Source organism: Zalophus californianus, chromosome 8 (assembly GCF_009762305.2).
Source record: "Zalophus californianus isolate mZalCal1 chromosome 8, mZalCal1.pri.v2, whole genome shotgun sequence".
Taxonomy (NCBI): domain Eukaryota; kingdom Metazoa; phylum Chordata; class Mammalia; order Carnivora; family Otariidae; genus Zalophus; species Zalophus californianus.
The window spans coordinates 128,020,922-128,045,267 of NC_045602.1; the positions used below are offsets into that span (position 1 = coordinate 128,020,922).

Genomic DNA, 24,346 nt, shown 5'->3' on the forward strand with positions numbered 1-24,346 from the left:
TAAGATGTTTTTATAGTAGCTGTCAATATCCTGTTAGTTGAGAACTTCTATATTTTTGTGAACCTTTATTTCCAGGGAATTCACAGGAAAATTGGAGGAAAAGTAAAGTCTAAATAATTTTTTTTATTTGTTTTATTTATTTGAGAGAGAGAGTGAGAGAGAGAGCACAAGAGGGGGTAGGGTCAGAGGGAGAAGCAGGCTCCCTGCTGAGCAGGGAGCCCGATGCGGGACTCGATCCCAGGACTCCAAGAGCATCACCTGAGCCCAAGGCAGTCACTTAACCAACTGAGCCACCCAGGCGCCCACGTCTAAATAATTTGAATTAGGAACTTTCAAGAAATTAAGTTTACAGAGTATGAGTTGCGTGTAGGTTTTATTTTATGTGCCAGCCTCTGACTGGCCCTGCCTGCCTGCACTGTGCAGAGAAGGATTCTCGTGCCCTGAATAGACTCAGCAGGGAGTAGGCTCTCCAGTTGATGAGTGATGTCTGCTACCAGCGCAGGTAGATGTGGTGATGGCACGCTAGCCACTGTTTATCTTCCTTCCTTCCTTTCGAGCTGTGCGTTTGGTACGGAGCGTATCTATAGTGACACCTTTGACCACAGTTGAGGAGGAACCATTTAATATTGTGAATGGAGTAGATTGAAATCAAAATAGCAGTGAACTTGGCATCCTGGCTGTGCTCATAACTAACAGCGTGGCCTCTTAAGTGCTTCTTCCATGCTGAAACTCTAGACATGATGGAAACCTCGCTTCCTTTCAGCTGGTGTGGACACCGCTGTTGGCAGCCTACAGCATCGGACTGCAGAACTGTGATGATACAGAGGTGGCCTCCCTGTGTTTGGAGGGCATCCGATGTGCAATCCGGATTGCCTGCATCTTTGGAATGCAGGTGGGTGGAAGTTAGCAGGGCTCCAGAGATGGTGGTGGGCTGTGTTCTTTCAGATTTGGCAAAACTTAGAAACTATCAGACATTTCCAGTTAGCCAAAAAAGGCTCAGCAAACTACCTATTCATGCCTGCTGAGAGGAAGCCCACAGATTTGTGCTGACAACAGCCTCATTAGGGAGAAAATTGGAGATTTGGATTGTAACCTTCTTTAGTGAGTAGGTGGGGTCTAAGCTACTTGATTGGGTTTGACAAAACAGACTTCCTATCCGTCTGCCTAATTAGCCTGCCCTAGTGCTAAGATATTACTTTTCCTTTTAAGATCAGTTTTTATCATAATGTCCTTCATTTCCAAGTCTTCTCTGGGGGAAACAGATAGTTTACTGCAAAATGAGTATGTCTGTATATCTTTGCATCTTGAAAAATTAAAGCAACTACACAAAATACAATTCTCAAACTCTTAGGAAATTAGGAGGCTGTCAGTCCCATGCATCACTTCCTAAGTAAGAATTTGCGCCCATTTATTTTGAAAAACTCAAATCTTCTATTCCCATGTATTTTACAGTTAGATATTTTCTTCTGTACCAAGACCACAGGCTTTGACACCAGACAGTCTGGGTTGCAGATCCTTTCTCTAGCCACGTGACATTGGCCCAGCTAACTCCTCTCTAAGACATCCTTGGTCTCCTCGGTAGAGTTGAGAAAATAGGCCTACCTCCCTCTCCCTCTGCCTCTCTCCCTGCTCATGCTCGCGCTCTCTCTCTCTCTCTCTCTCTCTCTATCTCTGTGTCTCAAATGAATAAATAAAATCTTTAAAAAAAGAGAAAATAGGCCTACCTTGCAAGATTGTTGCAGAAACCAGAGTGTATGTGGCAATCTTAGCATTCAACAGATTCCTCTCCTACTGAGGTCAGCTGTGAAGGAGAGAGCCCTCAGCCACGTGGCGCGCAGGGATGTTCGGTAGCAGGAGGACGTCAGCACGGAATAAGTGGAGTGTTGATGTGTGTGAAGCCTGTTAGGTGGTGTTTGTACAAAAGGTATCAGGAGCCCAGTGCACACACAGGCCTGTGGATGTGCCAACGGGCACGCTAAGGGTGGAATCTCAGCATGCTCTCTTGCTTGGACTTCCATTGCAGCTGGAGCGAGATGCCTATGTTCAGGCTCTTGCTCGCTTCTCCCTGCTGACAGCCAGCTCCAGCATCACCGAAATGAAGCAGAAAAACATCGACACCATAAAGACGCTTATAACAGTGGCACACACCGATGGCAACTACCTTGGGAACTCCTGGCACGAGGTGTGTTTCCTTTGAAAGCCTGGCAAATGCCTTTTCTTAGTTAGGTGGACTCCCAGCATTCTTCTGATTCAGTGTCCGTCTTCTGTCTTTGGTCAATTCCAGTTCTGGAACTAGGGTCAAGCCTTGCTTTAACTCTGGGTTTTCCTTTATCCACAGATCCTCACGTCTCTGAAAGTTAAGCTTCTGGGGCTGTGGTGGGTGCGTTAAGATGTTCCATGTCAACGGGGCGACCCCCTCCCCAGCAGCTCCTATTTGCATGGGAGCGCACTGCCCCAAGCCCTTGGGCTCCTCCTGGGAGCTCATAACGTCCCTGTGTAGATTTAGAAAAAGCTGGGGGGCCTGATCTCTCTCCTAATCGTATCTGAAAAGGATAAAATCGTTAACATCCTGAGTAATAGAATTATGCAGGCGATTTATTTTCTGCCTTTTTCCCTTAAATTACATTACCTGATTTCTCTGGTGCCTGCACATATTGCTTCTTGCTTTAGGGAGAAAACTGAAAGAATAAGAGGTGAGTGAGCAGAGTGACGGGGACCGTGGGCACCTAGAGGGGACATGGCTGCCTCCTCCCCCACGGGGTCAATTCCTAAGGGGGAAGGCCCGGAGCTGGACTGCTGGGGTCCGGTGTGGGTGTACAGCTCTGCCTGCTGTGTGGCATGCAGGTCCCTTAGTCCCTGGGCCACACCTTCGTGGGGTTGCCATGAGGTGAACGGAGGTCATTTGCAGGGCTCAGAACTGCCTTTGGCAGGTAGTGAGAGCTCAGTAGGTGTTAGCCCACCTCTTCCCACTCATCATGGCAGGTACCTTTGTCCCCTTTCACCCAGCCTTTCCTTTCTCCACCGCAACCCTGGAGTTTTCCATGTTAGAAAAGATGAAGTTGTACGGGGTAGGGGTAGGGAGGGCTGGTTGGTTGGGTTTTGGTTTTTGTTTTTATTCTTTAAGTTATCTCTGTGCCCAGGGTGGGGCTCAAACTCAGGACCCCAAGATCAAGAGTCACGTGCTCCCACCAACTGAGCCAGCCAGGAGCCATTTTGTTGTTGTCTTTCTTTGTTTTGTTTTTAAGAAGTAATTTCCTATTTTCTGAGGAGTCACAATACATAGTGAATCAATAAATAGCTGCTTTCTCTCATAGAACTTTTTTTAATCTGGGAGGCATGATGTCGATGGGGTTCCTGCTGGTTGCCAAGTATATAGCAGCACCTAGAAATGTTAAAATGAATTACACCTATTTGATGGTCAGAAATCTTGAGAAACCAAGCTGGAACCAAGAAGTCCCAGCCGCAAGTTGTTGACATACTTGAGATGCTGGCCATCCTCAGCTTCTGGAAAAGGGAGGGAGTTAATAATAGTTTACTGGTAATAATTTAGTGGTATCATTGTATGTGGAGCAATCAGGGCATGGCTCTTTCCGGTAGAATTAAATACCTTTCGCAGTCAACAGGAAGTTTATAAGTAACAATACCAAGCAGTGCTCAGTGGTATAGTGGACTCCCATACTCTGAGATTGGATCGTAACGTCAACGCGAAAGGCAAAACTCAGCTTTGGTCAGAAGTTCCCATGAAAATCCCTTAGGAAAGGTTTACCTGGAGATCGCCATGCTGTCCCTCAATATGTTTCTAGCGACCAGTTTTTCCTCCAGTAGAAGTCGAGACCCATTTCTGTTTCTTCAGATAAGCTCCAGTCGAGAAAAGGCTTGTGTGCAGGTATATCTTCTCCACTTCAGAACCACCCCATGGGGCCGGAAGCTACAGTCTTTTTTTCCAACTGCACACCCATTCCAGGGCATGTTCTCTGTTCATCCAGTTAACCAAACAATAATCACCAGCTATTTTAAGTGCTGGGGATTCAGCAGTGAACAAGACAGTGTTGATGCCCTGTTGGTACTTAAGGCAGAGAACAAGCAAATATATGGCATAATGCCAAAAAATGGTGAGGGCCAAAGGGGAAAAAAGTGTGACCAGGGGATGGTGGTAGAGACGGTGTGCATGCAGTCTCAGGGCAGTCAAGAGAGGTCTCTGAGGGACACGTGTCTGAGCTGGGAATCTAAGCTGGGAGTGAAGCATGGGGAAGAGCATAAGGAACATGTTCTAGGCATAAAGAACAAGTATAAAGGCATGTCAAGTTAATGGAGCAGCAGGGAGGCTAGCATTTTGTGTTTGAGAGGTAGAATAGAAAGGAGGTGAGGGGGGCTAAGTCAGACCAGATGGCACACTTACCGGGTAGCACAGTGGGTGGGATTCCCTGCTCCAGTCAAACAGCTTTTCTCTCTTTCTCGAGCACTTATCACATTTGCATAATTAAACATCTACATCGCATAACTCCATTGTACCAGATGTTCTTTTAGTCATTTTCTCTCTTACTTTTTAACAGTTAAAAAAAAAAAAAAAATGGGTCTATCTTCCAGGCCTGCAGTCAGTGGGTTGCCTCGGCAGGACTAGGAAAATCATCCTAAGACCCTGGGATTTCATTCTCACCTGAAGAAAAGCTGTGTGTTTCAAAGAGCTCTCGAATGACTAAGATTGCAGTGACCTTTTCAGGCCAGAAACGGGAACTCATTTCTTCACGCCTTCTTTTCATTAATTAGATCTTGAAATGCATCAGCCAGCTGGAGCTCGCTCAGCTGATAGGAACCGGTGTGAAAACCCGCTACCTGTCTGGATCTGGGCGTGAAAGAGAAGGGAGCCTGAAGGGCCACACGTTGGCGGGAGAAGAGTTCATGGGCCTTGGCCTTGGTAAGATAACCAGGCCCCACGGCTGGCCATCATGGAGTCACAAGTTAACCGGAATGAAACGCTTCTTGTCTCAGCAGGACGGTCACGTAAACCAGCTCTTCCTTGTGTGCCAGTTGACAGTGTGTTTATTAATGGAAGTGGAAGTGCTGCTTTGGCTCTCTTAAGTGTGATTAAACTGTTGAGTAAATGCCTATTTTATCAAAATCAGCAGGGTGCATTACTTTTCTTTCTATGCCTAGAAGTGTATTGGGGGGGAGAAGCCATTTGCTTTAGAAAGGCTACAGCTTTAGTACCTAGTATTAGAGGAATGGGTATGTGTATCTCTAGATTTTTGAAAAGTAGATTCAACGTCTCTTCCATGTTCATTCTCCCGAAAGTAGAATGATTTCTCATTGAAGTGAGAGGCTCCCGTCGGTGATCTAATAGGAAATAAGGCAAACAAAAGTGCCGGACCACATTCTAAGCACTCGGTTTACACATTTTAATTCATCTAGGGCAGGCTCCCAGGTCCCACATACACTGATGGGAATAGGACACGGTCACGGTTAAAAGCACAGACCGTATGAAAGGGGGAAGCTGTAATAGCACCTGCTTCTTAGGGCGCATGCAGGGATGGCTGGAGTGAAGTCCTGGAAAGCACACCAAACACTGAGCAGGTATAAGCTGTCCCGTCTTCCAGGAGCTCTAAGTTAGTACTGCTTAATTTTGTATTTGTTGTCCTAAATGTAGGCATTCAATACTATAAAAATGTGAAAGGCTGAAGAAAGGGAGTTGGTTGGTACAAGCAAGGGAGCTTGTATTCTAAGAATAAGAACATATTTTAAATGCCAAATGCCAAAACCTACATTTAATTTTATTCTGTCATCAGTTGAGGGTGTTTTTGTTTTGTTTTGCCTGCAAACCATTCTCTTATGTCTCTTGTCTCTGCATATTGATGCCACAGAATACTTTGTTTTAAACACTTGACTGTTTTTGAAGCAATGTTGATTTTGCACATTGTGTTTCAGGTAATTTGGTGAGTGGTGGAGTGGATAAAAGACAGATGGCCAGCTTCCAGGAATCGGTTGGTGAGACCAGCTCACAGAGTGTGGTTGTAGCTGTAGACAGGTAATGATTTTGTTCTCCAGTGAAGCTGGACTATCCAGTAGCGTGGCACATCCTCTGTGTAGTTAGTGGATTCTTAATCTGTTTGACTCTTGTAAGTGTTGTGAGTTCTAGATCATTCAAACTAGGAAGTAGCACACATGATCCACAGCTACTAATAACCTTCATGTTCATTTGTATTCATGACCTTTTTAAAAACAAGCGTTTTTGCTTATGCTGATGTTTTAGATTACCTTGTTTCCTTAACGGAAATTTCTAATTAAAAAAATTCCAAGAAGGGTTTAAGATGTAAAGCCTATCTACGAGTGAGAGGTGGCCACATTGATAGTTGGCATTTCATTTTCCTTAGAACCTTTCCATGATACCTGTTTACTTGAAACTAAACATCCACGAGAAATCTAGGTATTCTTATTCGAAGACATTCATCAGATAGCAGTATTTAAAATATGAATTTTCCAAAATGAACAAACTCCTGAAAAGTATCGTTGAATAATCATGTACACTGCTGTTCATGTGGTTAATGACGGATTCCACAGTATTAAATACAGTGTTGAGATGGTAGCGGTATAGAATTTGGGGCATAATTTGTATTGTTCTCAGAACAATCCTCTTAGTATTTTAAAATCTTTATTAGTGTATTTTGATTACCTTGTTCCTGTTGCTTCCCTGCTTCTCTCCAACAGAGATACTGTCTGTAACATACTTTTGATGGGTTTTCCTCACATTTTTCAGTTAGGTTTAGGCTAAAAGTACAAAATGTTTATTCTTCCATTAACCACAATTCTTGCTTTTCTGTTTCTCTGCATTAGCCAGATCATGGACAGTAGCAGTCTTGCCCGGCATCATTTTGTGTGCTATTACATTTTTTAAAATTGAGATATAATTCACATACCGTAAGACTTATTCTTTTAAAATGTACAATTCAGGAAGAGCCTGGGCCGCTCAGTCAGTTAAGTGTCCAACTCTTGATTTCAGCTCAGGTCATGATCTCAGGTTGAAATCAAAGGAAAGATAATAACTCAAAAGTAGCTGAAGAAGTAAAGAGCACTGGTGAAGATGCCTGGGGAAATACATATTTTCTGTTTATAATTCATTTTATCTGTCTCATTTGAGGATGGCAAAAGTAATCGTCATCAGTCTGTGTTGATGGGCAGGTATGTGTAAACATATAACTTACATAGCAACAGCACAAAGGAGAGGGCAGAGAATGGAGCAATATAGGAGCCAAGATGTTTCATACTACTCAAATTAAGTGGACATTAATTCAAAGTCAAATGTTAAAGTTAAGATGTCATTAATCATGATCCCCAAGTCAATCAGTAAGAAAAACACTGAAAAAATACAGTAAAAGAAACAAGGAAAGTAGAATGATACACTAGAAAATTTCTTAACATATAAGAAGGCAGTGATAATGAAGGAATGGGGAACAAAAATGACACAACAGATATTTATAAAAAGAGGAAAAGAGCAGATCTAAATTCTACCCATCAACAATTAAATTATAATTAAATGTAAATAGATAAAACACTTTAATCCAAAGGAAGAGATTGGTGGAAGGGACTAAAATAAACACGGTCCAACCATCTGCTTTCCAAAGGGACTCACTTTATTTTTATTTATTATAATTTTTAAAAAATATTTATTTATTTGACAGAAAGAGAGCGAGAGAAGGAACACAAGCAGGGTAAGTGGGAGAGGGAGAAGCAGGCTTCCCGCAGAGCAGGGAGCCCGATGTGGGGCTCGATCCCAGCACCCTGGCATCATGACCTGAGCCGAAGGCAGATGCTTAACCAACTGAGCCACCCAGGCGCCCCTTATTTATTATTTTTTTTAAAGTAAGCTATAATGCCCAGTGTGGGGCTTGAACTCATAACTGAGATCAAGAGTCACATGCTCTACCAACTGAGCCAGCCAGGTGCCCCCAGAGAGACTCACTTTAGATTCAAAAAACAGGTTAAAAGTAAAAGAATAAAAAAGACATAGCATATCAAAAAGTAGCCAAAAGAGAACTGGGGTGGCTGCACTAATATAAGACAAGAGGTTGAAAAATCATTAGTAGAGACAAAGAACATTTTATAATATAAAAGGTTTAATCTGTCAAGAAAACATACAAACATATGTGCATCTAACAACAAAGCCCCAAAGTCACATGGCAGAACAAATAAAACTGAAAGGGAGAAATGGACAATACAGCAATGCCCAGAATCAGCAAATCTATAAAGACAGAATGATTAGTGGCTGTAGGGGTTGGTAGGGGAGGAAATGGGGAGTGACTGATAGTAAGTACAGGCTGATGAAAATGCTATGAAATTCGATAATGGAATAGCTTCTTGGCCTTTTGGCTAAGACCAAGTGTGAAATGTGATAGTGGTGATGACCAACAAGTCTGAATATACTAAAACCCACTGAATCGTATACATATATTTTAAAGATTTATTTATTGAGAGAAAGCTCCCGCAAGAGAGCACACGTGCGTGAACAGAGAGAGGGGCAGGAGGAAAGGTAGAGGGAAAGAATCTCAAGCAGACTCCCTGCAGAGCGTGATCTCATGACCACTATCTCTGCTCATTTAGCTTTAGTGATCAGCTAAGAATTAGACAAAGAGGGGCACCTGGGTGGCTCAGTCAGTTAAGCATCCGACTCTTGATTTTGGCTCAGGTCATGACCTCCAGGTCCTGGATCAAGTCCTGCGTTGGGCTCCCTGCTCAGCAGGGAGTCTCCTTCTCCCACTCCCTTGCTCTTCTCTGTCTCGCTCTTCTCTCTCTCAAGTAAATAAATAAAGTCTTTAAAAAAAAAAATAAAGCCTTCTGTGGATGTCTCATTCCCAGCTTTTCCTTTTAAGTTTTTGGCCAGGTCCTTGTTTACGCCGGTTGTGACTGCCACCTCAGCTAGTTACTATAGATTGCTTTTGACAAAAGCCCCAGGGAAAAGGCTATTTGCACCAAATGAGGTCTGAGTCAAAGACAAATCCTGGAAATGGGGGTTTCCAGGGTACTGCCAGGCAGGTCACATAATGTCACTTCTTTGAGCCTGGTGTTTTGGGGGAAATTCCAGGACAGTTGTGTTCTCTCCTATGGAACTAAGTTGCTGGTTTCACAGTTGCTGTGACTTCAGAGCTGTTGGCTTTCAACATTCCTGAGGAACTGAGAAGACAGTAATAGAGATAGGCCAGCCTAAAACACCATAATAATAATAATAATTTCTATTATTATATATAGTATATCATATATATAATAAAAATAATCTCTATTTATACCAAAATTGAGCCATTTTTCTTGAATAAACATTTTACCAGCCTTTGGTAATTTCCAGAGTTTAGTCCTGAAAGAGTTGGTTTGGGTAACTTTTTTCTGCTAGTTTTTTTTGTCTTAAGGAGGAGCAGCTTTTTGGAGGTCCTCACTCTCCCACTCCCACTCTTGTGACATCACATGCTGTTATATTTTACTCTCCCTTCCTCCTTTTGATGTGTCACTTTTTCTTTCTACCGTTATAGGCATTTATGCTCTGGGTTCATTGACCAGTTCTGTACCTCTGATGCCTCAGTCATTTATTTTAGTGGAGGTGCCAGACCTGAAATGCTTCCTTTTTGCCTTTTCTTCAGTGTTTGAAATTGAAACACAGCTTCCAAATCTCACTTTTATTTTATTGTGTCTGGAATTATCTCCCTAGAATTTTTACTGGATCTACCAGACTGGATGGAAACGCCATAGGTATGTATTTGTCACTCACGTGTGACAACTACAGAATCCTCATGTTGTGGCTGTCTGGCCATTACTAATGAAGCCTCGCATGTGTTGTTGGGTCTGGCCTGTAGTTGACTTTGTCCGCTGGCTGTGCGCCGTGTCCATGGACGAGCTGGCTTCCCCGCACCACCCCCGCATGTTCAGCTTGCAGAAGATTGTGGAGATATCATACTACAACATGAATCGGATCCGACTGCAGTGGTCGCGAATATGGCATGTGATTGGAGATCACTTCAATAAGGTAACTCTTCGAATTCAAAAACCACTCCATCGGTGTCCAGAAAAAGGCAGGCAACTATATACAAAGAAGAAGTGAGAGAGAGTTTAGGTACCTATACAGCTTTCCTTGCTATCCAAAAGTAGAACATTCCTATGAAACCTTTCATAAGCCGAAATGGTGTAAAGCGGAGAGATGGTTACCATTAATTTATATGAAAAAATTGTTGAGCATTCCCACACCCCAAAAATAACCTTTCTTAGGCTTTTCTGATACTTTAGGACACATTTTGCTAACAATGCACAGAATCGGGGCGCCTTGGTGGCTCATTCGTTAAGCGTCTGCCTTCGGCTCAGGTCATGGTCCCAGGGTCCTGGGATCGAGCCCCACATCGGGCTCCCTGCTCCATGGGAAGCCTGCTTCTCCCTCTCCCACTTCCCCTGCTTGTGTTCCCTCTCTCGCTGTGTCTCTCTTTGTCAAATAAATAAAATCTTTAAAAAAATAACAACAATGCACAGAATCGAGATAAAGCCCAAATGCTCACTGACACAGTTCAGAGCGCTGGTGGCTTAATGCTGAGATGCTGAGTGGAGTTCGCGGGGAAGGGGCTTGGCAGCACCCCTCCTGCTGCTGGCCACGTGCTGCCTCTGTAACAGCTCGCTGCAAAACAAATGCTGAATGTTATTTTCAGTTTTCACCTTTTTTTTTGTAAAAGCAAAAATCCTCTTTGGATTTTTGTGTGTGTGTGTGTGGTTAGTGAAAATAGATACTAAGGTAGGTCTTTCATAAAAGCAAAGTGGTACATGGGGTGCCTGGGTAGCACAGTCGGTTAGGTGTCCGACTCTTGATTTCAGCTCAGGTCATGATCTCAGGGTGGTGAGATCGAGCCCTTGCATCAGGCTGTGTGCTCAGTGCAAAATCTGCTTGGGACTCACTCTCTCCCTTTTCCTCTGCCCCTCTCCCTCCTCCCTCAAGCAAATGAATAAATCTTAAAAAAAAAAAAAAAAAAAAGCAAAGTGGTGCAGTGTGACATTGCATGAAGCAGAGGATACTCATAATTCATTTTCCCTGTGGAACATATTTAGATATTGCTGGAACTTGTGGAGTATGAAATTAAAATCTTAGTGGTATTAAAAATACTTTAATATCCCATATCCAGGATCTAGGCTAACACCACAAAATCATTATAGTCACTGGACAAACATTGGTGTTTGAACACATGGCAAAATCCTCTAGTGTCTCCTAAATGACCAAAGTTAAGTTATGTTCTATATAGTTTCACTGTTAATGTCACTGCTTCTTCTATTCTGGCTTTTGTTGCCACCACTCTTCTGAAACCTTTGTGGAGAAAACTAACATTCATTCATTTTAAAGATTTGCTTACTTAGCACGCATGCATGCAAGCTAGGGGAAAGGCGATGAGAGAGAAAGAGAGAATCTCAAGCAGACTCCCCACTGAACATGGAGCCTGACATGGGGCTCCATCCCACAACCCTGAGATCATGACCTGTCCGAAATCAAGAGTTGGTGTTTAACCAACCAAGCCACCCAAGCACCCCTAGAAAACTAACATTTATTTTTACATCAGAAACAGGCTAGAGATTTATGTGTTCTAAAACTGAAAACTGCTGAGAAAAAACCAGACTACCCTTGTTCCTCTCCGCTGGAGGTTTCATCACGTACGTATAGGCACATGCACACATAAAGACTTTTAAAAATCAGAATGTATATGTATTGTGTGTGTGTGTATGCATCTGTGATTCCATTAACTTCTTAAAAGTAATAGCTTAATAGCACTATTTCCTACCAAAACATACTCCATAATTTCAAAGCAATTTTCTCACTCCTGCAGAAGAAGAGTTGTAATACAGATGCTTAAAAGTACTGTGAGTAAAAAACAGTTTATCCAAAAGAGAATTGCACTCTCTCCATTGAGTGGAAGAAACTTATAAAAAGAAGCAGGTGACCTTTTATCTGAATCCTCAGGGAGGTCACAGCCACGAGAGCCTGCACATGACCCACAGCAACTGTTTGTTGAGTGAATGGTAGCACTCACTGTCACCTACAGTAATCAACCAGCTCAGCAACCATCTTTCTCACTATTCTGGGCAAATAACTTCCTAGTGGACCAGTTGACTTAATTGGTGTGAAATTGCTTGAGAAAGGGAATGCGAACCATTACCATTACTGTACCTTACATTGTATTCTCATCCAAGCCTGTGACCACTAAGCTGGAGCAAACATTGCTCACTTGTTCCATGAAATCTTTCCACTAGCAGCTGTGGGATCCTTTTTTCTCTCAGAAGTAATAATCCAAAAGTGTTTTGGTAAGCCTTTCCCAGCTTTTTGGAGTCTGGATTTCATGTTCAGTGGGACTTCTTCAGGAGAGAACATCAGTTTGTACAAGTTACCTTTCCCACCTGCAGTTCTGTTGTCAAGACTCTTTAGATGCCAGTTCTTGGTTATCTGTGGGTCACTTACGGGCAGCTCAGGATGTAGGCTGACAGATAGTAATGAGACATTTCATGGCTGTCACCTTCATTACCAGTGTCGTTCCATCTCATCAGAGCCATTAAGCACAAAGTTGTGGAAAACTCAGTTGCTTCCTGTTGGAGTCTTCATTCTTTCTACCACCTCAGGAAGATGTTCTGCTTCCCCTTGGGAACTGGAGCACATAAGAATCTCATAGGTTTGAAGAAGTGGATGGCTGAGTACAGCTGTAACTTAGCTCTTGGCATTCTCAGAGAGTCTTGGGAACAGTCCTATGTTTCTCTTCTAAATTAGGACACGTGTGCGTCCTGGGGTGTGCAGAGCTGCACGATAAGCATGGAGTGTATTCCTGCTGCAGGATTTCCTGAATCCTGATGTTTAGGAGAGGAATATTCTTTTTATTAGTATTTAATTTAATGAACATGACATAAACACCTTAAAAAAATTACTGTTAAAGCCGCGTTTGACCATCACCACTCCCCTATTGAACCTCCCCAAAACTAATTATTACCAGTTTGGTGTATACCCTGACATTTTTCTATGCCCGTGTATATGTATATACTCATAGAAATACAGATAATATTGTCTTGGTTTCTTTTGCTCTTTTGAAAAAAACATAATTGGTATTGCACATATCATTTTGTAACTTGCTTCCTCCACTTAGCAAGGAATTTTAAATATTTAACTATGTTATTAGTATGTATGAATTTATTCTTTTTCAGATTGGGGTAAAATACAGATAAAATTTTTCATTTTAACCGTTTATAAGTGTACAGTTTATTAGTGTTAAGTACATTCACATTTTGTGCAGCAGATCTGAGGAGCTCTTTTTTCATCTTGTAAAACAGAAACTCCAAACCCATTAAATACTAGCTTCCCATTCCTTCCTCTGCCCTGCCCCTTCCCCCAGTCCAGGGTAACCACCATTCTGCTTTTTGTCTCTATGAATTTGACTACTCTAGCTACCTCATATAACTGGAATCATGCAGCATTTGTCCTTTTGTGACTGGTTTCTTTCACTTCGCATCATGTCTTCAAGGTTCATCCATGTTGTAGCATGTGGTAGAATTTTCTTCTTTTTTAAAGGCTGGACATATTTTTTAACTGCCAAATGTTACTCCATGTCTGTGAACATACCATTATGTAACTATTTCCTATTGATGTTTCCAATTTTTATTTCAAGTGACATTGCAACATTACTTCTGTTAAAAATAAAACCTTTTCAGGTCAGACCACATGCCAGTGAAGTTTCTTGCTTGGAGCAGGCTACTGCAAGATGCCCCAGATCCCTTGGCAGGGGTTCTGGTAGGAAACATTCCCTTGCTCTGCTTGAGGGATTCTTCTTGAGGGAAAAGTCTGAGAAGCACCAACCAAATATATACCCATAACTCCAGTCTCTAAAAGTAGGTAAACTATAGACAAGTACAATTTTAAGGAAATTGAAAAGCCTTAATATTTGTGCTGAATTTTTTGAGGTCGATGATACTCATTTATAATCAGGCGACAGATATGGGCAAGTATAAAAAGTCTTTACAGAGGGGCACCTGGGTGGCTCAGTCATTAAAGTATCTGCCTTCGGCTTGGGTCGTGGTCCCAGGGTCCTGGGATTGAGCCCTGCATCAGGCTCCCTGCTCCATGGGAAGACTGGTTCTCCTTCTTCCGCTCCCCCTGCTTTTGTTCCCTCTTTTGCTGTCTCTTTCTGTCTCTCTCTCTCTCTGTCAAATAAATAAATAAAATCTTAAAAAAAAAAAAAAAGAAAAGAAAAGGCTTTACAGAGACTTTAAAGTCTTTTGACTTGTCCTGTATACTTGGATAAAATTAATTAGCACGTGGGGAATTGTTTAACGGGTATAAAATTTCAGCTTTGCTAGAGTTCTGGAGATGTGCACAACAATGTGGATGTCCTTAACACTACTGAACTGTGTGCTTCAAAATGGTTAAGATGGTAACTTTTGTGTTTTATGTGTATTTTGCCACAATCTTTAAAAAATTAAACAGCACATTTGAAAGCATTTTTAATTAAATGTGCAGTACTAATCTTTCATCCTTAAACTTAAAACAGAATTGCCCAGGTCGTAGCCAAGAAACACCATTTTCTTTTCTCCTTAGGTGTGTTTTTCCAGAGCATTTGTTCTGAAGGCAGGCTGCCCACATCCACAATTGTTGTACTGTGCCTATCTCACCTCACTTCCCATTCCTGCTCAGGTTGGCTGTAACCCCAATGAAGATGTGGCGATCTTTGCTGTTGACTCCTTAAGGCAGCTCTCTATGAAGTTTCTCGAGAAGGGAGAATTAGCCAACTTTCGTTTCCAGAAAGATTTTCTGAGGCCCTTTGAGCATATCATGAAGAAAAACAGGTATGTGCCTTGTCCAGTTCCCCATTGGAGGTCTAAAAAGACCTCCTAACGCTAATCACACAATTATTTTCTTCCTTTGTTGATGGAAACAGGTAAAATGAACAGACTGTGATTCACAGGTATTGTTTCTAAGTACGTCACTGAGATCTGCATATGACCTTTCCCAGAAGGACAGATGATACCACCACAACTAGTAGAAATGTGCCATGCATTCTTATTGGGGTGGGTGCTGACATTCAGAGAAAGAGCCACTGCTGAGGCATCCTAAACAGGGTCAAGAGGGGCGCCTGGGTTGCTCAGTCGTTAGGTGTCTGCCTTCGGCTCGGGTCATGATCCCAGGGTCCTAGGATCGAGCCCCGCATCGGGCTCCCTGCTCGGCAGGAAGCCTGCTTCTCCCTCTCCTCCTGCTTGTGTTCCCTCTCTTGCTGTGTCTCTCTCTGTCAAATAAATAAATAAAAATCTTAAAAATAAACAAATAAAACAAGGTCAAGAATTATATGACCCATCATTTCTGCCCCGGGAGAGTGATAGAAGAGATCAGGACAGCGTCCCTGTGAAGCACTCACCCTGTTCATGCGTTCACTTGGCCTGTATTACTGCAGCCTGCCAGCTGCTAGTACTAGTCTGAGTGCCAAGTATACAGCACTAAAACAATCAAAAATTCCTGTTTTCATCTGGCCCTGATTTAATCATCATGGGTACACCATATCCTCTTTTAAATGTGTTTGAAGTTTTCCATAATGAAATTAAACAATAAATCCTTGTTTAGGGGCGCCTGGGTGGCTCAGTCAGTGAAGCGTCTGCCTTCGGCTCAGGTCGTGATCCTGGAGTCCTGGGATCGAGCCCCGCATCGGGCTCCTTGCTCAGCAGGGAATCTGCTTCTCCCTCTCCCTCTGCCCCTGCTGATGCTTACACGCACACTCTCTCTCTTTCTCTCTCTCTCTCTCTCTCTCTGAAATACATAAGTAAAATCTAAAAAAAAAAAAAAAAAAAAAATCCTTGTTTATATTCCAGTGAGATAGGTAAGTAAATAAATGTTTAAATCAAGGTAAGGGGATAAGACTAGAAGCACTCCTTTAAACAGGGCAGTCAGCCGAGATTCATTTGGTAAGTGGACCCTTAAAGTGAGGAACGAGCCAGGAGTGGCTGTATGTGGTCTTGGGAAGAGTGTTGTGAGCAGAGGGAAGAGCAAGAACAAAAACCCTGCAGCAGAGTGTGCTTGGCATAAGGAGGAGGAGCAAGGAGGCCAGGGTAGCCAGGCAGAGTGAAAAAGGCAGAAAGTCCTGGAGGATGAAGCCCTAGTGGTGGCAGAGTGCCTGGGGCATGGAGGAACTGTCAGCCTTTGTCAGCACTTTGGCTTGTTCTCTGTGAAAGACAGAAGCCATTGGAGGCTTTTGAGCAGAGAAGTGAAATAGTCTGACATATGTTAAGGGATCATCCTGCATTTATCCATGAAAAATGAAAAGCCACGGTAATTGTTCAGATTTGGACCAAGGGGGTGAGGCACCATGAGATTGGATTCTGCATACATTTTGAATGGGAAGCATACAGCATGTGCTGATGAATTAGCTATGGGGCATAAAAGGAAGAAATGTCAAGGATGACTTTCAGATGTCTGTCCCTGCCACTAAAATGTGTCCATGAGATCTGCTTAGACTGTTGTTTGTTTGTTTGTTTGTTTTTCAAAGAAAATGAAAGCTGGGGCGCCTGGTGGCTCAATTGGTTAAGCGTCTGCCTTCGGCTCAGGTCATGGCCCCAGGGTCCTGGGATCCAGCCCCATATTGGGCTCCTTGCTCAGCGGGAAGCCTGCTTCTCCGTCTCCCACTCTCCCTGCTTGTGTTCCCTCTCTCACTGTGTCTCTCTCTGTCAAATAAATAAATAAAATCTTTAAAAAAAAAGAGGGCGCCTGGGTGGCTCAGTTGGTTAAGCGACTGCCTTCGGCTCAGGTCATGATCCTGGAGTCCCAGGATCGAGTCCCGCATTGGGCTCCCTGCTCAGCAGGGAGTCTGCTTCTCCCTCTGACCCTCCCCCGTCTCATGTTCTCTCTCTCTATCTCATTCTCTCTCTCAAATAAATAAATAAAATCTTTAAAAAAAATTTAAAAAATAAAAAGAAAGAAAGCTTACGAGTTCAAAGGCCATAACCAGCGTGGGTCCTTTGGGGTAACAAAAAGGGCACCAGAAAAGTCTCCCTGATATGTCTCTCTCTCTCTTGGTTTTTCTCTTCATCACCTTACTGCTCATTTTAAGAGACAATAAAGCCCATTCCAGATTCTGGCATCACCCCTGATTTTTGTTTTTTTTTTTTATTTTTTTTTAGAGAGAGAGCAGAGGGCAGGGGGAAGAGAGAGCATCCTAAGCAGGCTCCATGCCCAGCAAGGAGCCCGACGTGGGGCTTGATCTCATGACCCTGAGATCATGACCCGAGTTGAAATCAAGAGTCCAACGCTCAATCAACTGAGCCACCCAGGCGCACATGCCCCCTGATTTTAGCGTATGCGCAGAAATACCCTCCTACCTTTGGGGACGCTGTTGTGAGTGCTGAGGAGATGGAGGCCTGACGTGGCAGCCAGCCTGGTTGGCTGGTGGCACTGATGGCCAGAGTCCCAGGCCCCCCCGCCACCCATCCCGTGGCTGCTCAGCCAGCATTTGAAAACGAACAGAGTAAGTTTAGAATCACACATTGCCAGCCACTCTCAGACACTGTTGATGGAACTGTAACTTGCTATAACATTTTCAGAAGCATTTGGGCAATGTGCAAGAACCTTAACATTTCTCTGCCTTTTGACTCAGTAATTCTACACTTCTGTAACTCGTCTAAGGAATTAATTTGAAATACAACAAAACGTTGTAAATCACACAAAATAATTTTTAAAAAACCAGATCCCACCTAAATATAAAAGAGTGTTAAGACAATGTTGGTACAGCCACAACATGGAATATTGTGCAGCTGTTAAAGATGTTTACAAAGTTTATGACACGGGAAATGCTTAACAGTTTAGTCAAAAGGTCAGGTTATGGAATTGGACAGTGTAATAAGGACAGTTTTATCAATCTCTCCATGTGAAATATCATACTGTCACATAAAGGAATTTTTTGTTTCATTATGTTTTTCTCTACATTTTCCAAAATGTTTACTGTCATCACATTACTTTTAATAATTAGGCAAAAAGCATTTTTTTTTAAGATTTTATTTATTTGACAGACACAGCGAGAGAGAGAACACAAGCAGGGAGAGTGAGAGAGGGAGAAGCAGGCTTCCCGCGGAGCAGGGAGCCCAGTGCAGGGCTAGATCCTAGGACCCTGGGATCATGACCTGAGCCGAAGGCAGACGCTTAACCACTGAGCCACCCAGGTGCCCCTGGGCAAAAAGCATCTTAATTTTTTTTTTTTTTAAGTAAACTTCTTTTTTTTTAAAAGATTTTATTTATTTGAGAGAAAGCAAGAGTGAGAGAGCACAAGCAGGGGAAGCGGCAGAGGGAGAGGGAGAAGCAGGCTCCCCACTGAACAGGGAGCCCACTGTGAGGCTCGATCCCAGGATCATGACCTGAGCCAAAGACAGATGCTTAACTGACTGAGCCACCCAAGCGCCCCTTATTATTACTACTTTTTATACAGGGCATGAACTCATGACCCTGAGATCAGGAGCTGGATGCTTAACTGAGCTATCCAAACACCCCAAAAAGCATTGCCTTTTTTTTTTTAAGATTTTATTTTGAGAGAGAGGGAGAGCGTGTGAGCAGGGAGAGAGGGACAAGCAGACTCCCTGCTGGGCATGGAGCCTGATACGGGGCTCAGTCTCACAACCCCGAGATCAAGAGTCAGACGCTTAACTGACTGAGCCAACAGGCACCCCCCCGAAAAACATTTTAAAAAGTACATGTAGGGGCGCCTGGGTGGCTCCATCAGTTAAGCCTCTGCCTTCGGCTTAGGCTCCCTGCTCAGCGGGGAGTCTGCTTCTCCCTCTGCCTGCCGTTCCCCTGCTTGTTCTCTCTCCTCTCCCCCCTCATCAAATAAATAAATAAAATCTTTTAAAAAATAAAGAAATAAAAAGTACATGTAGGAGCGCCTGGGTGGCTCAGTCGTTAAGCGTCTGCCTTCGGCTCAGGTCATGATCCCAGGGTCCTGGGATCGAGCCCCGCATCGGGCTCCCTGCTCGGCGGGAGGCCTGCCTCTCCCTCTCCCACTCCCCCTGCTTGTGTTTCTGCTCTCGCTGTCTCTCTCTCTGTCAAATAAATAAATAAAATCTTAAAAAAAAAAAAAAGTACCTATAGAGGGGCGCCTGGGTAGCTCAGTTGGCTGAGCATCCTGCTCTTGGTACCAGCTCAGGTCATGGTCTCGGGATTGAGTCCACCACTGGGCTCCACACTTAGTGGAGTCTGCTTGAGATTCTCTCCCTCTGCCTCTGTCCCCACCCTGCTCATGCTCTTTTCCTCTCTCTCTCTTAAATAAATCTTAAAAAAGTACATGTAGTTCTTCCCAATGAGCTACTTTTCTTCCCCATGAAGGGGAGGCAGTCATGAATTCAATTGTATTATATATTAAAGTCACATAGGTATGTAGTCAATCCTTTGTTATCTGTGAGTGACATATTTGCTTTGTGGACTCTTAGCTAAGTTTTAACTCTGTTTTGACTTTCTCCTTGCCTTCTCTGAATGACCTCTTATCAGTTAGTATGGATCCCGCAGATGAACATGAATATTACTGTAAGCCAGATGAAATTTGCTAGTCAAGTCTGCAATCCCAAAGCCACTCTAATGGCTTTCAAAGCTAGTGGTGTGGAAGAGATAGTTTGTGTAGCCTTCTTCTTGTTGTTTGTATGATAATAGAGCTCACCCCATAACTGCACGTGTCCTAATAGGTTGCAAGACATACATGCTAACCTTTTGCAAATATCCAGGTAACACCATGTTGAACCTTGCAGCTGCTTCAGAAAATGGGCCATTTTTTCTGTCTTCAGGTTCTGTTTTGTAATAATTAAATTTAAAATTGTGCATCTTAAATTACATATGTATATTTCTATCCATGTATACGTGTTTACCGTACACATATATCCCTGCCTAAAAATCGAAGAGGATATGCACCAAGAATTTAGGAATAGTCATCTCTGCCTGGGAGAATTATGAGTATTATTAGTGTAAAGGTTTTCATCCAGAAAAACTGACCAACAATGCCTTAAACCACAAGGCTTAAGTGTATTGTTACGTAACAGGTCAGAGGCAAGCAGACCCAACTTTGGTTCCATAGCCCAAATTGTCATTGAGGACCCAGCTTCTTTCTTTTTTGCTATTTTTTTTTTTAAGATTTTATTTATTTGAGAGAGAGCGCAGGGGAGGAAGGGGGAGAGGGAGAGGGAGAAGCAGACTCCCTGCTGAGTAGGGAGCCCGATGCAGGACTCGATCCCAGCACCTTGGGATCATGACCCGAGCCGAAGGCAGACGCTTAACCGAATGAGCCACCCGGGTGCCCAAGGACCCAGCTTCTTTCTGTCCCTTTGTTTGTCCATCCACAGGATTACTTTTTACCTTTGAGCCTATTGTTTTGTGATGCTGAACAGAGGTTCTAGCTCAAGGCATCATACTGTGTTCAGAATGGGGATACCAGGAAAGGGGCAGAGCCTACCATGCGTATTCTTTATAAGACAAAACCAAAACTATAGTAGAAACCCCTCCCCTTCCCATTCCCACAGATTTTTCTCTTATGTATAATTAGAACTGGTCATGTGGCTCTCCTGACTGCAAGGGAGGCTGGGGTATCAGGGGCCTGGCACGTGAACCAAGGTTGTCATGTTGTCTTGCCCTGTTTATGACCGGCTCCCCGAGCTCGGGCATGTTGCTGCGTGCGTGAAGTCAAAGTTCTGCTCTCAAGGAGGTGGGAGGACAGCTGCGGGGAAGGCACCCGGCCGTCTGCCACGGTGATTGTCTTAACGTGTTTTTCTTTCTGTGGTCTCTAGTTTATTATTTTTTTTTTAATGAATGTGGATTACTGTGTGCTTTTTAAAAATGCAGGTTTTGGGAGGTGCCTGGGTGGCTCAGTCAGTGAAGCATCCCACCCTTGATCTCAGCTCAGGTCTTGACCTCAGGGTCGTGACTTCAAACCCCATGTTGGGCTCCAAAAAAACAAAATAAACATAGAAAAATAAAAATGCGGTCTTTTTAATGCACTGCCTCTAAGTGATGCCGTGTTCATTTCTCTTCCTACCATTCAAAGTACAGATGACATCGCTGCCCCATTCTTTCCTTAGGTCTCCGACCATCCGGGACATGGTGATCCGCTGCATCGCGCAGATGGTGAACTCCCAGGCAGCCAACATCCGCTCGGGCTGGAAGAACATCTTTGCAGTGTTCCACCAGGCAGCCTCGGATCATGACGGGAACATTGTGGAGCTGGCCTTCCAGACCACGGGCCACATCGTCAGTAAGTGGCTCTAATGTCCCACCTGCAAGTCTAAAAGGGTGACCACTTTTTCCTGTTTTACTCTTGTGAAAACACTCCTGGATCGGACATTGGCCTATAAATCATAGGATTTCCCATACCAGGGTTACACCAGTCTACTTTGTCTTGATTGCCACCAATCCCTTCAAAGGACCATATGCCACTATGCCCTACTGATGTGCATAAATTACTCCCAATAACAGATGGAGCTGAAGTTCCAGTTTGCCTGATACGTGCAGAACGTTCAGTCCCAATAGGGACTGGAACTTTTCTGTCCTGAGAGACATTGCTGGGCTTTTCTGACCCTAAAGGTACTGATGATGGGGCAGGCGAAGGTGCACGAACTCCAGAGGATACTGACTGTGCAGGAGAATCATTCGATGCTGATGAACATGGAGTCAGCAAACTAAGTGGGGAAAAATATTGTCTGTTGAAGTTATTAGCAGCTGTGGGTGCTCCTCCCAAGGGGTGCCCCAGGTCCATACATTTGACCTCCTGAAAGATTTGAGACAAAGTTTCCCAAATGTGTAGAAGAAGGTGTTACAGAACCATATGGCGAGTCCATATTGACAATACCTGAGGGACTTGGAGCAGGTCTCTGTAATGGTGGTCTAAAACCTGGAGCTTTGGAAGTATCAGACTGATGTAAAGGATCTGAATTTGGCAAATATGAGGATTTTCCTGATAGCATAGATTCTGGTGTTGACTGAGATGAAACAACAGATCCTCCCCAGAAGGCATGAGCAGAAGTAGGACTGTTTTCAAACAATGTGCTAAAGGGCCCAAATGGTAAGGGGGCACTGAAATTGGGAGCAATTGGCTTATTTGCTGGATGTACTGAATTTTGACAAGCACTTTGTGTACTGAAGGTTGAAGGTAGCTGGACAGAAGAGGGAACACTGAGTTCTTTTAATGTGATTGACACTGAGGACTGCAACAGATGAATTTTACACTGGAGCTGGATTTTTGTGAGGGGCAATTGTGCCATGAGAGGGTGGTCTAATAGCAGGGGTTTCCATTTTAGGAGCAGGCTGGGAGCATCCCATTTGTGTCTGAGGCATAGGGTAAGTCACTGGGGCAGTAGAAGGCACCACCACTGGAGCAGAACTTGTTGCTAAAGGAGGGACAGTCATTCTAACTTCTGGGGGAGGAACCTGAGACTGCTGAAGAGGTGGTCTTGGCTCCTGAGAAACAGATCCTGGAGGTTGTTGCTGAGCAGAATGAACTGATGAACTCCCAGAAGAACTGCTGCTGTTTGAAAGTCTACTGTTTGCTGTTTCTACTACTGGTGGACTACCTGCTTCCTGTTCAGAGGAAGATGCCCTTTTATTTGGAGATGCTGTTCCACAATCCAAAGGGCTGTCTTAGGACAGGAATGGCCGGGGAATTAAAGGAGTGTGCTCAGGATCACCGAACCAGGGCTAGAGCTTTGTCCAGTGCTCAGCTTCTATCAGGCAGACCACTGAGGGCCAACTTCACACAGAGATCATTGTCCTCTCCATTTCCTCAAGCTCCATCCTAAAATAGTTTAAGTTGAAACGGACACCTTGGCATCCTGGTGAAACTTGGTTTTCTCATGGCTTGTCCTCTCTCACTTCCTTAGGGACACTTGTCAGGTAGGGCCTCTTCAGAGAGTCCTTCTCTGACTCCCAGCCTAAGCAGCCCCTACTGCCTTCAGTCCCCTCACCCGGCACTCACCTAACCTGAGATTATTTTATATTTTATATATGTATTGGTTTAGGCAATTGTCTGTCTTGCCCATTGAAGCACGAGTATCGTGAGGCAGGAAATTTAATTGGTCACCTCTGTCCCCAGGGCCCACAACTGTGCCTTGCACATAGTTGGCACTCAGTAAATGATGATGAATGAATGAGTGAGTGAGTGAGTGCATATTGGAGCTCAGGAACCAGTTTAGCCCAGGCAGTGCCCAATTGATTCATTCCTGAATAATTTAATAAGAAATGCTATCTTCTAGAGATAGTGACATGCTTTTCTTAGATTTTCACAGAAGTAGTCCCTTCAGGGTGGGGGGTGTTCGATCCCCATTTTTAAATCTCCTGGTCTTATAAAAAACATGGCTTTGTTTCCGCAGCAACTATTTTCCAGCACCATTTCCCTGCAGCCATCGATTCCTTTCAGGACGCTGTGAAGTGCTTGTCGGAGTTTGCCTGCAATGCTGCCTTCCCCGACACGAGCATGGAGGCGATCCGGCTCATCCGCTTCTGTGGGAAATACGTCTCCGAGAGGCCTCGGGTACATCATTTCCTCTTCTCCCGCTTGGGCACTGAGGAGAAAAGGAATCACAAAGAGCGTTGCAGCTACGCTTTTAGAAATGCATGTTTGCCCTAAATGCTGCCCATTGCTGGGGTTCTACCCCTTCTCTCCTTTTGTATGTATGAAATTACTTCTTTTACTCCTACTGAACTTTTACCTGGTATTCTAATTGTTTTTGTAGGAGATGGGTATTTAGCTTTGAATTTTGCCAAAGTTGAAGAAGATAGACCTTCCTATTTGAAAGAAAACAAACCTCCCTCTTAAGGAAATGACATTTCACCATTGTGACATGGCTGAGAAGTCACATTTTAAAAAATCACCTTTTGTTTTCTCCCAGAAATGTTTGGGGTTTTTCTGTTATGTCTCACCTTTCCAAAGAGGCCCGCTTGGTTTAAATGACAGTCTCATACTGAAATTGGGTAGAAATAAGCACATCTAAACTGTGACAGCCGATACAGTTCTCTCCTTCAGATCTTTTCTGTGTATTGATTTATTTAGTTTCCACATTAGACCTATGAGATTGGCAATTATGTCCCCATTGTACGGGGGAGTTGACAGAGGCACAGAGAGAAATTGCCTAGTGTTGGATAACCAGAGCTGATAAATTTCATTACAGCAGACAGTACCACGCTTCAAGAGTGGTTACAGATCAAAGGGCTCGAAATCCCAGAGGTAGGGCAGGGAGTGGGGTTTCACATCCAGACTGGAAAGACTTCCAGTTCCTAGCTGCATGACCTTGAACAGCTGACTTCATGTCCTAGTGCCTAAGTTAACCCAGCAGTGGTCTGCCCACTCAACTTATTCTAAAACCT

The 24,346-nt window shown here is 43.7% G+C and overlaps 1 protein-coding gene across 1 annotated transcript in view; it reads left to right on the plus strand.

Annotated features, from left to right (window-relative positions):
• ARFGEF2 (ADP ribosylation factor guanine nucleotide exchange factor 2) overlaps positions 1-24,346 on the plus strand; it is an 88,198-nt gene that overhangs the window by 48,718 nt on the left and 15,134 nt on the right. Inside the window, exons 20-28 of the mRNA XM_027621198.2 lie at positions 764-892; positions 2,024-2,182; positions 4,768-4,915; positions 5,923-6,022; positions 9,689-9,729; positions 9,834-10,003; positions 14,675-14,826; positions 21,070-21,242; positions 23,353-23,513. Of these exons, the coding sequence (XP_027476999.1) occupies positions 764-892; positions 2,024-2,182; positions 4,768-4,915; positions 5,923-6,022; positions 9,689-9,729; positions 9,834-10,003; positions 14,675-14,826; positions 21,070-21,242; positions 23,353-23,513 (1,233 nt within the window). The remainder of the gene's footprint in view (positions 1-763; positions 893-2,023; positions 2,183-4,767; positions 4,916-5,922; positions 6,023-9,688; positions 9,730-9,833; positions 10,004-14,674; positions 14,827-21,069; positions 21,243-23,352; positions 23,514-24,346) is intronic.